Source organism: Mus musculus, chromosome 13, assembly GCF_000001635.26.
Source record: "Mus musculus strain C57BL/6J chromosome 13, GRCm38.p6 C57BL/6J".
Classification (NCBI taxonomy): domain Eukaryota; kingdom Metazoa; phylum Chordata; class Mammalia; order Rodentia; family Muridae; genus Mus; species Mus musculus.
In genome coordinates this window covers 68,979,247-68,997,162 of record NC_000079.6, presented here as the reverse complement: position 1 = coordinate 68,997,162, position 17,916 = coordinate 68,979,247, and the positions used below count along the sequence as shown (strand labels likewise).

The window sequence follows — 17,916 nt, the reverse complement described above, 5'->3', positions numbered from 1 at the left end:
TTGTGCCGTCCATGTGTGCATAGCAGTGAGATTATACATTGGTGCATGGGAAACCACCCTTTCTTGCAGAAGCCATCAGCAGCCAACAGCTCTTCTGCTAGGGCTAGGGCCTCATGCCATTTTAAGGGGCATCATTGTATTTCCTTAGTATGCTCATCATTTCCACACCTGTCTTCATTCAGCTAAATCATTGTAACCAGAGTTGGTATTTCCTTAACTTGGCTGTCACCCAGAGCAAGATCCACACACGACATGAAATGGAGTCTGTTCCTCCATGCTCCTGGTTGGCTTCGTGCCCACTATGTAAATTTTCAGTGTAAACTGCAGACATGTTCCAGGGAGGATGCCTGGATCTAGTCCAAAGGTTACCTTCTGGTGAGGAACAGGGCTCCAGCGTTCTATGAAAGGAGAAAGGCCTGAGGGATGTGGGCACTGTCTTCCAATACCTCAACACAGGAGCAGAGACTGTGTGACCCCTAGGTTCACAAAGACTTATCTCTCTTTTGTTTCTTGAAAAATTGTAGGCAGTATCTCCACTTTCAAACAGGACCCCCCCCCACCCCGTCCAGATCTTCAAAGACAGTTAAGGTAGGAGCACCAGAGATGTGGTTAAGTTAGATGTGGTTGAGTTAGAGCCATGCTTATGTGGATGGAGATGCGGTCTTACTTCAGACTGAGCAGGCATTGACTTCTGAGGGGTCTCATCTTGGAGCACCCTCTGGAATAGCTAAACCCTCATGTGATTCAACAGTGAAATAGATCTAGGATTTTTTTTCTGCCTAAACTCTTGGATAGTTTCTTTCATTCCCATGCATCTGTCTGGTTTTGATTTCCGTCTCTCTTTCATGAGTTCTCACAGTGACAAAACGGGTGACAGTTTTCTTATACACAGCTCCTATCTTCTAGTAGATTTGGGTCACAAAATGATCCCAGGGTATTCCAAGTACATGGAAATCTTCCTGCTTTCTTTATGTGAGTTGGTCTTGGATTTATATTCAAAATGAAAAGGGTGGGGGACTAGGGATATAGCTTAGTAGGTGAAAGACTTGCGCAGCAAGGAAGCTCTGGGTGGTTCCAACCACAACACCATATTCAACAGTCATTGAGTTATATTCCTGGAATCCAGGGCTGCAGACATGAGGAAGAGTATCAGGAAATACAAGGTCATTCTCAGTGCACTGTGAGTCCCAGGTTAGTGTGAGCTACAGGAAGCCTTGTATCAAGGTATAAATGAAAGTAAATAAAGAGGGAAAATAATCATGTCTTTTGATTTAGTATTGTCTTAATTGACACTTAAACTTTTATATCACCTGATTTCAAACTGTGGTCCATTTATGGTTCTCTCATTCTGACCCTAACATTACTGGTCTTTGATGTATTTTCATTATTTCATAAAAATAAAGGTGACTTGAAACTCAACAGTATTGTATAATTGCTTGTTTTCAGTCTAAAAGCCTAAACATGAGGTTAAATGTCATTCTTGCTAAGACTTATTCTAAGATGACAAATAAAATAGAGCAATTCTTGGGATAGCTTGTATATATACATTCTGTTGATAACATGAACACTCTTTCTTTGCTTGCTGGTGAAATTTTCAATAAAAAAAACTGATTTATGGTTTTTTTGACATTGGTTTGCTGAGTCTCTACCAAGTGCCTCGTGAATGGTTGTCAGGGTGACCCTGAAAGAGAAAACTTAGACCTAATGTGACCAAAGTAAGTTGTAAATATCATGTCACTTTGATTTTTAGAGCTGGCTTTCATTACTGAATGAATGAAAACCTCCTTTCAGAACAAAATCCTCTCATTTATTATGTCCAAAATCTGCCAGCTTTTCTTAAAAATTGCCTTCATTGTTAAGAAAGGTTGACATAAATTTTGTTTGTCAAAATACCAGGTGGCTCTGGACATGTTTGTTTTGACTAAAATTTATGATCGGGAGTAGTCAGTATTTGAATGGAAATGTTATATTCTCATAAATTTAAAGTAGTCAGACATTTTAATAAAATAGGTCTTGGAACATATCCTGAAGTAAGAATATGTACTTTTATTTACTGTAAATATGTAGTATGTGCAGCTGAGCTCACGACCCACCCTCGTTTGCATGGTGAGTTAGTGCTTGCAACCAGAAGGGGCAAGTGCTTTTCACTATTCATTAATTTCCCCTGAGGGCAAATATAACAGACAATTTCTTTCATGTATTTACTGCAAAGAAATTTCATCTTTCAAAACAAAGAAACAGACAGGAGCATTAGTAGAGGGAACATGTCTTGATTGATCCAGCCTTTCGGCACCTGCTGTTGGTAGGAGAATCACCCACTTCTGAGAAGGCTGGAGTCTGGGAGGATAGACAGACACGCCCCGACTGACTAAGGAACAGAGGTTTCAGTGTGTGCTTTTTGTACTTTCAGAATTATAGGAGTCCAAGAGAAACAGAGCATTTTCCTAAGCACCAGAGCAGAGGTGGCTACAGATCCACCTTTCCAAGCATTCCTAGGCATAGAAGCAATGTTTTCTCTGCAGGTGTGTATAATTTGCAGCCAGCCAGTCACTAAGTCACTCCACTTTACATTTTACCTGTAGTCTACACAAAGGCCAAGGAAAACTCTTAAATTTGTACAGGAATGGTGGTTGTAATATAAAGAACTATGCAGGTGAAAACTGAAATGAGAAAGCAGCCCACAGATATTAACTTCTCTGTTTAAAAAATGGCAGTAGAGAAGTAAGGAGGCTTTGTGGTGCACACCTACAGTCTCAGTGCTACAGAAGACCAGAGGTCAAGGCAATCCTCGTCTGTGTTTTGAAGTTTGAAGAGCCTGTCTAGGGAGCATGAAGCAAAATGATTAAGAACTTGGAGTTTTGCTCTTCTTCCTTCCCATGCTCTGACATCTGTTTACCACATGTGTTTGTCAAATGAGATTGGATCTGCCTCAGAAAGAGATGGTCCAAATGACCAAGAAGCAACTCTGGGAGCATCTAATATCACAAGGTCCCCCGGAGATGCACTGTCGTGTCCCATAGCCAACCAGTAGTAGGACTGAGACGTACTCATTCCACAGATGCACAAACTCATACCCAGAGGGCCAAATTAATGTCTTCCAGGTCATGCAGCTGCAGAGATGGGACAAGATCCCTGAGCTGTGAGCTTCCCCCCACATGATGCTGTGGGGAACATTGCAGGTCTGGAGACTCTCCATCCCTGGTGGAAACCCCCTCCCCCTTGCTGTGAACGTGCTCAGGCTTCTCTCTGTGGTAGCTGCATCTCGTTCCTCTCTTTCTGTGACGATGGATGGGCAGAGATGCTTCTTCAGCTTGCTCATGGAAATGGTGGCATCCATCACTTTCAGTACACTGACTACTCCTAGGATTTGCCCCATAAAGCAGAGAATCCATCTGTGGCATTCCTGTTGTCAGAGAAGGTCCTAACAGGGCAATATGGCCTGTGACAGCCACTCCTTTGAGCTGTGGTTTCTTACTGATATTTTAAAGTCGTGGATTCTATTGAAAAGCATCAGCAGTTAGAGCTGAGGTACTATAGCTCCTGGTGGTCCTGATGACGGTAACATGCTTGGTCTGCAATTGTTTTGGCACGTGTTCAGGCAGAGTGCACTGGGGCACTAGTCGATTAAATGGGTTGTTGTCACTTAACTTGCCTTGTTTCTTAAGTCACGGTATGCCTTCTGAGCCCGTACTGAGGCTGTCACTCTGTTGATACCATCCCCGGTGGGTCACCAGCAAGCATCTGATATCGATACACTGACGTCATCTCTCTTCAGTGACTGTTTACTTCTGGTGGATAGCTGGTCCTTCTGGACTCTTCCACTAAGACCCTGTCTACCTGAGTTCCCTGTTCCTTCCTATGTTGTGTCTTCCCATTCAAGTTCCTGGAGAGTTAAGCCCTTTCTGAACACCCAGCCATTATTGATTTCTGCTTCATAGTTGGAATGCTTGTGAATTGCACAGAGAAGTTTAACCCTTGTGTTGCTGGGGAAGTTCAGGTAGAGCCATCTCTACCTGGGTTTTCTCTCAACTCATGGTTAGCACAACCCGAAAGGGAGTTGCTGCCCTCTGTGTTTGACACAGTGCTGACCAGGTAGCAGCCTCCTTACTGTGGCGTTTCCCACGCACAGCCACCAGAAAGCACAGCATGGTTGATCCACCTGGATCTAGCCCTCAGCTTTGCTTCTTAGTAGACAATCCTACAGAGTTCAATCATCTGTTCTTTCCTCAATTCCTTCCATGAAGTAAAATACAGAGCAGAACCATACAAATGGGTCTTGGTTGTGAGTTAAGGATGATAAACCTATGAGTATTCAAGACAAGACAAAACATGTAATATTCCTTGTCATTGTGTTTATACCACAGAAGGATCTCCTTGTCAAGGGCCTGTATCGACAGACATATTTCAGGAAGAAAATAAAATGAATATTGGAGGTCTTAAATCCTAAATGTGAAAGACCAGGGATGTGTTTCTATTTATATGATAAATATGTTCATTTATTCGTTCATTAATAATAAATAATAATATAATTATTACTGATTTTTTTAAAAAGGAGAAGACAAGAAGTGTGGCTAGCTTAGTTACAAGTCATATTTTGACAAAACTTTAACATTCCCTAACATAAAAGTTCTTGCCAACTTGATTTATATTGTCTTTGATACTTCTCAATGCCTTTGAGAAATTTTAAGTAAAATTACCAAGAGTAATAAAGGAATGTTTACCCTGTGATAACATGGTATTAGACTAAGAAATATACACACATACCTGGTTTGCAAATCCCAGGTGGCTTGAGAGAAAGAAAAGAGTTATTGAGTTACTTTGTATGTTTGTTTCTTTTGAAAAAAATTAGTCCTGTGCTGATTCAATGCCCTCTTTGTGTAAGGATACAACAAAAGCCCATGGAAGGGTAAGGGGAGGCCAGGAGAAGGACTGTCTGGGTCCAACCTTTTGTCAATGTTACAAATAATTCCTTTTGAGTCTCCCCACCTCTCTCTTCTCTCCCTCTCTCTCCCTCTCTCTTCCCCCCTCCCCCCTTACTTTGCTCTACACTTTTGTCTAGAGAAGCCAGACTCAGATGAGAGCAGTGGACACAGAAAGAGATATCTACCTGGAAACCATCATGAACCAACTGGGCAGCTAGTTACAGGCTCACCAGAACTTGAGGGAACATTGTGCTGAAGGGAAAGAAGAAGTAATACACAAGGGAGAGAAGGAGGGAGAAGGGAGGAAGAGAGGGACAGACACACACACACACATACACACACAAAGAGACATACACAGACACACATTCACAGATACACACACACATGGACACATGCACACACAGACATAGACATGCAGGTACACACATCCACACATAGAACAAAGTCATAGACACACACACATATTACACGGATACACAGACATATGGAAACACACACATACACACAGACATATACACACAGACTCACACTGAGAGACAGAGAGAGACAGAGAGAGAGGAGTCACGGTCATTAAAGATTCTTAAGACAAATTATATTTCAACCTAATTAAAAGGCTAGTGATTAAAATGATTATGGGCATTGGAATATATGGAGTAAATACTATAAAAGAATTTACATATGAAGGAATACTATACAATAAAATGTCCTTTTGTAGACTACTGTAGTTCTGGCAATTTCCCCAGAGGTCATTGTGTATGAGAGACTTATGAGAGTAAGTCTTATCCAGTCCAATATTGCCAATATCAACAGTCCACTGTTTGTTTCTTTGCTTGCTTGCTTGCTTGCTTGCTTGCTTGCTTGCTTGCTTGCTTGCTTGCTTGTTTTGTTGGAGCAGGCTCTCCCCTTGTAGCTCTGGGTGTCCTAGAGTTCGCAGACCTGTAGACAAGCTGTCCTTGAACTCTCAGAGCTCTGCCTGTTTCTGCCTCCTAAAGGCTCTTGGTAGAGAAGTTAGTGATTTAGGGTGGACGAAGCTTCCCATTTGCATCTTTCATTTTCGTCACGGTTTGCTATTGCAGCGGTACTGGCTACCACTCTTAGGCACTTATTAGCAACTGAATTGTTGTATGTAGTGCATGTATGTATGTCAATGTGTATAGTGTGTGTTTTAGTTTCTTGTGTTATTTTAAAGGAATCAGATACAGCATTTTATGTTTCAAGGCAATAGTTTCCTGTACACATGTGAAAGGAAAGAAAACTTCGGACGACTCTATTAGCAGAGTCAATGAAAGCTACAGATTACAAACCCACTGGCATGAGCAGCTGAGTGCAGATGAAGGGGTGATGAGATGAGTGTAGCTCAGACATATGGTGAACCTCAGAGTTAATCTGTCCCCACAATAGACTGAAGATGATTTAGGCATAACAGCCATGCACTTTGGAATTGGGAATAGGTACAGAGTGGGATTAATCGTTTGATTAGCCTGATTAATCTTCCCTTCCTGAGCACAATCCTCCCTGATTTATATCTGGATTACTTACTTATATGAAAATAAACAGCCACTAATCCAGGGTGGGCCGCATCTGCCCTGTGATTTATTTCTGTGCTCCATCTCCCTTCCAGTGTAAGCTTCACACTAAATTGTGTTCTACTGTTTTCTTTCTTTAAAAAAAAATTATTTTATGTATCTGAGTACAGTGTAGCTGTCTTCAGACACACCAGAAGAGGACATTGGATTCCATTACAGACGGTTGTGAGCCACCATGTGGTTGTTGGGAATTGAATCCGGGACCTCTGGAAGAGCAGTTAGTGCTCCTAATCACTGACCCATCTCTCCTGCCCATTTTCTCCTGTTTTCAACTTGCACTTGTTCACTTTATCATGCACACATGTGCATACACAATGCACATGTACATATTAATGAGAGTGCAATGTAAGATCTTTGACGTCACTACAGTGTGACGATGGTATCTATTCTGCAGGAAATGTGCTTGCATCTTTGAATCAGTCCTTGCTTTAGAAGGATGCCATGTAATCATGTCCTCTCTTGCAATGCTGGCTAGCAGTAGCACAACCCACTCTTAGTTAGGTTATCATGAAGGAGAGGAGCCCAGGCGTTAGAATCCATGGTGCCGTGACTAAGCTGAGCTCCTCAGCTTATTTTAAATACATTTTACACTTACAGTATTTTCATTTATGATGGGATTCTCAGGGTGCACCCATCTGATGCTGAGAAGCAGTGTCACTGTGAGAGATTAAGGTCCAGGTACACATTGTCTTTTTTTTTGAAAACCAACTTTTACTGATGAGCATCATTATTGTTATTGTTATTATTAGTATTAGTAGTAGTGATTATTCTTCACCAATCCCCCATACATCAGAATCCCACATGTGAGCGTTTTGTTGTGGACTGTCCTGAATCATTGGTTGTTTTGGTTGTTGTTCTACTGCTGGTTTTAATTGCATCTTGACCCAATTTAGAATTGCCCGGAAGACTGTCTCCACAGAGGCAGGACTGTCCAGATCAGGTTGGCCTATGGACATACCTGTGGAGGATTGTCTTGACTGCTTTAATTGAGGTGGGCACACCCAGTCCACTGGGGGCAGCAGCATTCCCTGAGTTTGGGCCTTCAACTGTTTAAGTTCAGGGGGCATTATAAACATTAGTAAGTACACACATGTCTACTGTCACTCTACTCCTGGGTGCTTGCGATAATAAGTAGAGGTTGCACTGTTATGATGGATTGTAAACCAGCATTTTAAGGCAATATAGACCCTTTCTCCTCTAAGTGGCCTTTTGCCCAGAATTTTTTATTATAGCAGTGGAAATGAAGCTAGAATGATTAATTAAAGTTTGTTTGGGGCATCGTTGATTATAGTTACTTGTTTTGGTTTTGAGGTTTTGTTTTTATTGTTGTTTTATGGTTGTTGGTTTTTTTTTTTTTGCTTTTGTTATTTATTTTATTTTGAGACAGGATCTCATTTCCCCACTGGCCTCAAACTTGCTATGTATTGAACCTAAACTGGTCCTCTTACCTGTACCTCTCAGGTTGGTATTGCAAGTGCATTGTACCCTCAAGGAAGGGAATTGTATCAAGTTTCATGATAAATTCACAACAGAGGTGTCCTAGAATGATGAGCAGTTCTAATTGATAGTGCAGACCACTTACTTGGTCTCTCATATTTTGTGTATTTCTTCAGGGGGACAGCACACGTTCCCCCATATCCCATCCATTGATAGCATCAAGCTCAGAACCCAGTGTCATTCAGTAAGGAGTACTCATTTCATGCCCAAAGGAAAGATGGGACATCATTTCCCTGTGTCTGGTTTACTGTGTCTAGTTTTACTTCTCTTGGTCCAGATATCTGTAGGCTGAAAAGAAATGTTGTTGACTCTTTAGCAACCACCACATATACAGAAAACAGCCACACTACTACACCACCCCCTGCACCACCACTGTACCAAGAGACAATTCCATCTGAAAGGGTTTACTAGACTAATACCCTTTGAAATCACTGTGGCATGGACATGTGTGTGTGTGTGTGTGTGTGTGTGTGTGTGTGTGTGTGTGTGCACGTGTGTTGCCTGAATGTATGTCTGTACACCATGCATGTTTGCCTGCTGCCTACAGAGGCCAGAAAAGGATCCTGGATTCCCTGGGACTGGAGATACAGATTGCTTGTGGGACTTGAACCCAGGTCCTCTGGAAGAGTCAGGTTCCATATTTTGAGTTGGACCTTATCCCTGATGAAAATATTTGTAGCACTGGGCATTTTAGATCACATGGTGACTCTGTCACTCCTGATGACTATTCATTTTCTTCTCAGTTCTGGTAGCATGCTATCAACTGTTTCTCGAAAGGAGAGCAATAATTATTTGGTCATAAGAATTAACTCTCCAAGCACCAGCTTGGATCATTCAGGAAGTGTGTGTAGATTAGCATGGCCATTTACTGAAGGGCAGCTGGGATGGAGAAGCACTGAAGAAGGGTCAGTGGGAATTTCTTGCTTCTGTGTGGCTCCTGCCTGCTGCAGCTCAGGTCTGCTCGGCTGCTGTCCACCAGTAGCCATGGCTGCAAACAAGCAGCACCCCCAGTAAGATGAATGCAAAGCTCAGCACCAGCTGTCCAAGGGCACTGTCCATCCTCAGGCGTGTCTGACTATGAAGATGTCCGGTGATGGCTCACTTGGTGTGCTTTTTGCCTCCCAGACTCATCTTTAGTTTTCCCCTAGCAGAGAATATAGAATATTATGGACAATGCAATTCCCAGCAAGTCTAAGCCCACACCGTGACAAACCATCCTGGCATTAGCATTTCCCAGTCACCACCACCATCACCATAAGACTAACACAGACTTTTTCATTGCTCTTTGGAAATCCAGCTCATGGTTTCTTTTTTCCATCAGAGGTGATTTTATAGTTGACTTGCACATATTTGTGATGTATAATTTGGGCTTTTTATATAAATTTCTAATTTGCATTATGCTATGATCAAAGAACATGGATTTGTAGGATAACTTCAAGGTATTTTATTCTTTTGAGCAAGTTACCTGATACATAATTATACGGTATGTGGTAATAGTTGAACATAGGGTATCGCAGAGGCTAGGCAGGTGCTCTACCATCAACCTCCGCTCCGTGAAAAGTACGGGATCGTTCTGAATGCCGTGTGCACTGGAAAAGACTGTCTGTAAGAATATTTTCTTCCCTTGGTCTTTTGGTCAAGCCATGCTTTCTACTTATATTTACTGATTGTGTTGCTTGGTTCTGTTTTGTCTTGTTTGCTTGTTCTAGTGATAGCTTGTGGGAGGTGCTGGAACCTTCCCTTCTGAGGAGACTGGTTTACACATGCTGGATATGATTTGAGGGTCATTAGATTTATGCGTGTTTAAGTTAGATGGTCACACTGGAGTGGAAGTGATTTTTTTCTAATACATATGCATATGAAAATAGGAGTCTCCATACACACACCTGTAGGGAGTGGGGAGCCTAGCTAAGTGTGGCCTTTCGCTTTTGCCCTGTGAGAACTGCCACTCATGGTGCTGCTGTGTGGGACTGAACATCCAGAGCTAGAATCTGCAGAGGGGCACAGTGAAGAAGCTGACTGGGCTGCTGAGCCTCGTACACTGTGGGACACGATGCAAATCCACATCTGCTTTCTGGTTGACTTCAAAGCACTTCGGGAAGTATTTTTAATAGAAAAGCATTACTTTATATTAGGGCATCCTTTACCGTCTCAGTGGAAACTAGCACGTTTAACAGGAAAGAAAAAAGGCAGTGCACACGATACATGAAAATACAGCTAAACTGCTGCTTTGCAGAGTAGCCTGGAAGAGACAAGGGAGTTGTCCTGTCATCAATAAAAGCGATGGGTGTTTAATCGTCCTAGCAATTAGAATCCTTTCAAAATTACCAGAAAATGCATCAAAACTGGAGAACAACATTTTCCAAAAGAGTGATAGGAACCCATTATCATTCTAGCAGATAATACCTTGAGGAAAGTTTCCTTTGTGGAAGGCATTTTATAGAACATCCCATTTTTCTGTGCATTATAGCTGTTTTTCCCTCTTTCTTTCTTTCTTTCTTTCTTTCTTTCTTTCTTTCTTTCTTTCTTTCTTTCTCCTGTTTAAAAGGCATTTTAGCACAACTAAAGGCATTTAATTTGCTACATTTTATTTCCTTTGCAATTCATGTTAACTTTTTTTTTCCCACTAAGCGAGGAGAGGGTGTTAGAAATAAAAATAATTTAGGTTGATGATGCTTTGATGTTTTCATTTTATCACCAGAAGTGACTGGTTGTCTGTTATGGAGTTTTATAATTTCATCTTGCTTAAAACAATGCCATAGGGTAAGTCCACGGCTTCCTTGTCAACCATTTGCGACAGTGTGGGAAAGGAAGAGAGCTGTGTAATTTAAATCTGTTGGAATGCCTTGATTTCATTTACTTAGCCTTAAGAAAAATGCACAATGCACCCGGCAAGGCCTGGGGAAGAATGCAGTTTATAAGTATTCACATACTCTGATGAATGCTCATCTCTGTTTTTCCTGACACTCTATAGAAGGTTCTATTTTGTGGAGAAGTCTCCATTAAATCCCACTCAGAGCTGGAGTTCATCAGCAGATGCAGAAGAAGTGTCCTCTTCCTGTTTTTTGGTGGATCCAGGCCTGGCCAAGAGCTGGGTCTAGCCTCATGAGTAGCAGCTGACTGTTCTGAGCTCCAGGCCATGTGGGGACTTGGCTCGATACCAGGCAGGTCTCGCTGTGCAAAGTTGCTGCTGCTCTGTTAATATGCATAATGTTTCTGGTAATGTCACCCACCTAGTGAGTAAGAGTGTACACTACCACCCACCAGGAGGCCACTGTGGCACAGGGGCCTGACTCCATAGAAGCACATTCAAAGCAGCAGTGTGCACTGAAGTGTAGTCATTAACTATAAAACCTTGTGGAAAACATGTGTGTGTGTATATGTGCATGTATATGTACACATATATACACATATATGTATATGTACATACACACACACATATATATGTATAATATATACATATATATTACACACATATAATACATACATATATATTACATATATATGTTACATACATATATAAAATTATATGTACACCTCTCAATGGGACATCTGCATGATACTCCTCCACCAGAGACTCAGGGATCATGGCAGAAGAAGAAGGGGCAGAAAAATCATAGGTAGTAAATGATGACAAAGAAATGGTGTTTGGGGGTCATAGCAGGGCAGTTATGTACATGAGTTAATGACAGCCATGACAATATGCACCAGGCCTGCAGGGCTCAGGCCACACAGAGTTCTAGCGTGGAGAGGAGAGGTGGCTATTAAGACCTCCCACTAACTAAGGAGCTATTTGGCAATTGATAGAGGCTGGGAGAAGGAGTCAGTTTTCTTTAAGGGTGTGGCACCCTGCTGGGTTGACCTCCCTCCAGTGAAGGCCATATATCCAGTAGGATGGGTTCAGAATAAACTGTATTTGATGGATTTAAAAAATGCATGCAGAGTTGGGTGGGTAGGGAACGGGGGATAGCACTGGCAGAAATGGGGGTGTGGGGGTGAATATGGACACCATGCGTTGTACAAAATTCAGAGAACTAATAAAAATGGGGAAAAATAAAATTTTTAATAATTTTAAAAGAAAATAAAATATTCTGTGGGGAGCTTAAGGATTGTGCAAGCCAGCCACTTGACCATGGTGACTAATGGAAATGCCACCAAATTCAAGTTGCAGCTAGCAAGCGATCAGGCATTTAAAAAAAAAGATAGAGGCTTAATACTTAAACCACAAATAGCGTAAGCTCAGAGCCAGGAGAGCAGATCGTAGTTGCCTGTGCAGAGGACTCCGCAGAGAACGAAGTGGGAAGGCTCCTGTGAACCCTCTTCTGAAGGAGCGCCTCTCTGTCTTCCTGTTCCTACAGCCCCTGGCTTTTGTTTTGCAGCTAAGCATGTAAAAGCCAGTAAATTTGAATACTGTCTCTTGACTTAATTACTGAAACAAATGGAAACCTCTTTTAGAAAAATAGCTTTGTGGCTATTTTGGCTATTGCGTGACTGGTTGTTCGTTCTCAGCTCAGTGATGTTCACTGTGACCGGGTTAATGTCAAGTCAGTTTTCATGGCCCCATGTGTGAACAATCACAGTCCCCAGCAGGTTACCTTCAAATGCCATGCTACCAGGTATAGACTATGTTGGCTTCTAGCGTTGTGAGTGCTGGGCTCTCATAGCCTAGGGGTTGCTCATCCCCCTTTGCAAGGACTGTCATGGTGTCTGGGAATAAGGGCGACTAAGAGCCGTGAATGTGGGTGAAGAGATCGGTGAAACGAGAGAGTAAGAGAGTAAGATTTGCTAGTTTTCATCAGTTCTTGAAACACTTGTTTTTCTAGCCTATGCAAAGACATCGCTGGCTCTTAAATTTCTGTCTGCTTCAGACAGCGAGCTGAGCCCGCGTGGCACAGAACTGCAGTGGCTCCTTGCTTGGCCTAGAGTCCTGCTTTCTTGGCATTTGTCAGCTTCTCCACTTTCTCAGTTTTCAGAGGCACTGGCATGCGGCCTGCCTCAAGGACTCATGCAAGGATCAAAGACATTGAAACATGTCGCAGTGTTAAACACGGAAGTACCACCGGGCGCAGCGTGCTTGTCCCGTTCCTCTCGCTGACTTACTACGTCTTTCATTTAACACACATGTAGCTGAGAGCTTGGGAAATGGAGTCAGCGGGAAGGCGTCTCTAGGGCTCAGTGCTGCTTGGACTCCATGCAGGGTTTGGCTGCTCTGTTCTGCTCTGTGGTTAGTTGCTTGGAATTTAGATGTCTCCAGTGTTGAGACTGCTAGTAGGAGAGAGCAGCCTTAGATCACCATAGGTGTTTCCCGGCTGCCAAAAAACTTAGTTTACTGTTCTCTCTACCTTCTTAAAAATTTCAGTGAAGTTCTTATGGTCTTGGCCACGCGGGGACTTTTTTTTTTTTTAATAAGCCTACAATTCATGTGTTAGTGACTGTAGACATTTGGGTGAGGATTAAAGACATTTGCTTTATGTTCTGTCCCCTAGAGAGTGTCCTCCACAACAGGACTCTAGCTTCAGGGATTGCAATTTCAATTCTTTCTGCTATAATCAAAGAGAATAAGGTGGTTATGGGACGATTCTGATGTTGAATATAATTGAAGTGTGTGTATGCCTGTGAGAGAGAGAGAGAGAGAGAGAGAGAGAGAGAGAGAGAGAGAGAGAGAGACAGAGAGACAGAGAGACAGAGACAGAGACACAAAGAGACAGAGAGAGGGGGGAGAAGCAAAATAAGTATTAGCATACAAAAAATTAATTTAGAAAATGGCACCACTAAGAGGTGAATAATAAATAAATGCCCACTTCCTTTTCAAGTAGTGGCACCAGAGAAGTGGGGGTGGAGGGATGCTCTGGGGCCTTCTCTTACATTCTTCCCGTACTCAGACTTCTATATTTAGCACTTTGTGTTCCTTCCCTATTAACCCGTGATCCCTTTAAAATAATAATTGTCATGCATTAAAATAAAAGCTAATCACTGTGGACATGGAAATAATTCAAATGTGTTTCTTTTTTCTTCCTCCTCCTCTTCCTCCTCCTCCTCCTCCTCCTCCTCCTCCTCCTCCTCCTCCTCCTCCTCCTCCTCCTCCTCCTCCTCTTCTTCTTCTTCTTCTTCTTCTTCTTCTTCTTCTTCTTCTTCTTCTTCTTCTTAAAAAAAAACACTTCAAATCCATTTGGTGACTTAGTTTCTGGAGAGCCTAGTGTTTACGGCCCTCTAGCCCCAGCAGGGAAGTTGATGTGTCTTATTTTCCCCTGGCGTGGATGGGATTGTGTGTGCCTCTGCTCCGTTTTTTTTCTTGAAGTCAATTCTGTTATAAAATCTACTTCTTCACTTTTCTGGAAAAACATAATGGTGAGGGTCTGGCTAATTTGCTAGTTTAAAAGAGCCAGCCTTGCATGATCTATTTAGGAAAAACAAAACAAAACAAAACAAAAACCAAAAACCAAAAAACATACATGGTCATTCAAAGTAAAACTTGGAGTTTAAAACTTTAACCAATTCTCCTTTGGAAATGGTTTTCAGCCAAGCATGTTTGACATTGGTTGACACTGGAGCTATTTTCCCATAAGTCGTGGCCACTCCCCCTCCAACTCCATCTTCTGCTTTCTCTCTGCAGGAGGTAGAAGACCATGTGGCATTTTTAATAACCGTTCCCACTGCCCTGGCCATCTTCTTCGCCATATTCATTCTTGTCTGCATTGAGTCTGTGTTCAAGAAGCTTCTCCGAGTGTTCTCGCTGGTGATCTGGATATGTCTGGTTGCCATGGGATACCTGTTCATGTGCTTTGGAGGGACCGTGTCTGCCTGGGACCAGGTAAGAAATCACACACTTTTTTTGGATTCTATCTTCGGGCCTTAATTCAAGCCTTACTTGGTTATGTAGACTTCATCCTAGACTTGACTAATGGAAAGACATGAAAATTTAAAAATATGTTTATCTTTTAATTGACAAGTAATGACTGTGTATTATGGATTATAATGTGACACTCTGATGTAAATCTGTGAGGTGATAAAGTCAAGGTAATTAGCGTATGTAATTAGCATATCAACACCTGACTGGATTATCTTTTTTGAAGTGAGATACTGTGAACAGACTTTTTTTTTTTTTTTTTTTTGGTTTTGCGAGGCTGGGTTTCTCTGTGTAGCCCTGGCTGTCCTGGAACTCACTCTGTAGACCAGGCTGGCCTCGATCTCAGAAATCCGCCTGTTTCTTCCTCTCAAGTGCTGCCATTAAAGGCGTGCGCCACCACTGCCCAGCTATGAACAAACTTTTTTTTGAGATAGAGTCTTACTATGTAGCCATGGCTGGCCTAGAACTCACCACATGGGCTGAGGTCGCCTCAGATTCTCATGTCCTTCTGCCCTTGACTTCAAGTTTTAGGATTAGAGGCATGGACCACAACACCTGGCTCTTTTTTTTTAAGCAATTTTGAAATACCCAATCTTTTAGCAATTTTGAAATATCTAATCTATTATTATTGACTGAAGTCAGCATACTGAGCAGAAAGTCACCAAATCTCATTCTTCCTGTCTAGTTGAAAATGAAATAATCCAGGCACAAAGAAGAAAGTCATTTGAAATATCTATTGTGGAGGTGCTCAGTAGCCAGGGTCACACAGTGTCTATTGGAATTCATCAATTCGCTGGCAGTGGGGTTGGACTGATCTCCTGGTCCTCTGGATAGTGTAGCCACTGCTTGGTGCAGTCTAGAGTTTTCCCCCATTGCACAGTGTGCTCTGATTTTCCCAGACTAACACATAAATTCCTTCTCATTTACACTCACTTGCTTTGGAAAGACAGACTCCAGCAACCCTGCTTTTCTACCAACACGATCACATCATGTGAGTAAGCTTGCTTCCTATTCCTGTTGCAAACTAACACCCATTTCATTCCTGCTTGGGCTCTTGACTTAGAATCTGCCCATGTCTGGGTGATGTCATGTCTTAACAGTACAGTCTAGCCAGAGATGTTACTCAGCACTTCTGCTGTATGAGTGGCGCCTCTCAGCAGCTGCCTGATGGGTTGGCTGAAGGCTGTATTGTATAGGGAATAGGTATAGGTTGAGGATAGTTAGACAAGATGCCAGCTTAGTTTTTATAAATAAAACCCCAGGGGGTGGAGAGAGAGAGAGAGAGAGAGAGAGAGAGAGAGAGAGAGAGAGAGAGAGAGAGAGAACACATTGAATTAATAAAAGAACACCTAGAGATTTCAGATCTCTTCCCCATCTGAGACAGTAGCATGCTTCCTATAAAGTCTGAAGATCTTTTATGTCTAAGACTTTTACTTCTTTATAGAGCTGGCAAATTTTCCTGGATTTATTCCTAGGTCCCTAAAGGTTATTTATTTGCATCTTGTCCTGCCCCCGGACATCCCATCCCCACAGAGTCCCTCCCCTTGCCTGCCCTCCTCTTCTCCTCTGAAAGGGTGGTGGCACCCTGGGTATCATCCCACCCTGGAGTATCCACCAGATTAGGGCATCTTCTCCCACTGAAGTAAGGCAGCCCTGTAGAGGAAAGGCCAGCCTTTCCCTGTATCCTTCCTTATACCTCCACTGGGGGTCCTGTCTGGCTACCGGAGGTGGCCACTTTAGGTTCTATGTCCCCACTATTAGGCATCTCTGCTAAGGTAACCTGTATTGCCCCCTCTTCCCCCATCCCTGGTCTCTGGGACTTCCTAGAGATTTCCCCCATCTCCTACCCCTACACCTACATCTACAGACTTCCATTCATTCTCCTGGTTCTCTGGCCCTTTCTTCTGTCTCTCTCTACACCTGATCCTGATCCTCTCCCCCACTCCCCTCCCCATCCCCTCTCCCATCCAATTTTCTCCCTCACTCTGCCTCCTATGACTATTTTATTACCCTTTCTAAGTGAGATTCATCCTTGCTTTGGTCTTCCTTCTTGTTTAACTTCTTTGGGTCTGTGGAGTGTATCATGAATATCCTGCACTTTATGGTTAATATCCACTTATCAGTAAGTACTTCCTTTTGGATCTTGGTTACCTCATGCAGAGTGATATTTTCAAGTTCCATCTACTTGCCTGCAAAATTCATGATGTCCTTGTTTTCAAGAGCTAAAGAGTATTCTATTGTATAAATGAACCACATTTTCTGTATCCATTCCTCAGGTTGAGGGACATCTGGGTTGTTTTCAGTTTCTAGCTCTTATAAATAAGGCTACTATGAACATGGGGACCATGTGTCCTTGGGGTATGATGGAGCATCTTTTGAGTATATAACCAGGAGCAGTATAACTGGGTCTTCACATAGAACTATTTCCAATTCTCTGAGAAACCGCCAGATTGATTTCCAGAGTGGTTGTACCAGCTTGCAATCCCATCAACAATGGAGGGTTCTTCCCCTTTCTCAGAATGGCTAAGATCAAAAACTCAAGTGACAGCACATGCTGGTGAGGATGTGGAGAATGAGTCCCTAAAAGTTTTGTTTTTGTCTTATGAATGGAATCTTGAAATTACTTTTTCTCCTGCCCATTTTGTCATGTCTATTGTTATACTTGCCCGACTTACAACATACATGTATGTAACATTGTATAGGCTGAGCAGGTTATATTTAGGAATATATATGTATATAGATATATACATGCAACAGAAATTAATGAACAGAGATGCCATGATTTTGAAAAAGGAGACACACATGGAAGAGCTTGGAGGAAGGGAAGATAGGAATAATGAGATTACATTATAATCTCAAAATAAAAGAAATAAAAAATTATATATCAATAAAATAGGTGACTCAAACTTTAAAACGTTTCTTTATCTAATTGTTAATGTTGATAAGATTCCTTTTTTACACAGCAGTCTCAGCAGACTTAGTACTCTTTCTTTGCCTGAGATTTTCAGTTTATTTATATGTACAGCGTTGTCATCCGTTGGTGACTGGAATTGCCACTTTTTTT

The 17,916-nt window shown here is 42.2% G+C and overlaps 1 protein-coding gene across 2 annotated transcripts in view; it reads left to right on the top strand.

The window, feature by feature from the left end:
* The window catches only part of Adcy2 (adenylate cyclase 2), a 379,558-nt gene that overhangs the window by 2,438 nt on the left and 359,204 nt on the right, over positions 1 to 17,916 (top strand). For both annotated transcript variants that reach the window (XR_001780768.2, NM_153534.2), the window contains exon 2: positions 14,619 to 14,816. Coding sequence is in view for 1 of the 2 variants with exons in the window: in NM_153534.2 (NP_705762.2) it covers positions 14,619 to 14,816 (198 nt within the window). In the remaining variant the exon portion in view is untranslated. The remainder of the gene's footprint in view (positions 1 to 14,618; positions 14,817 to 17,916) is intronic.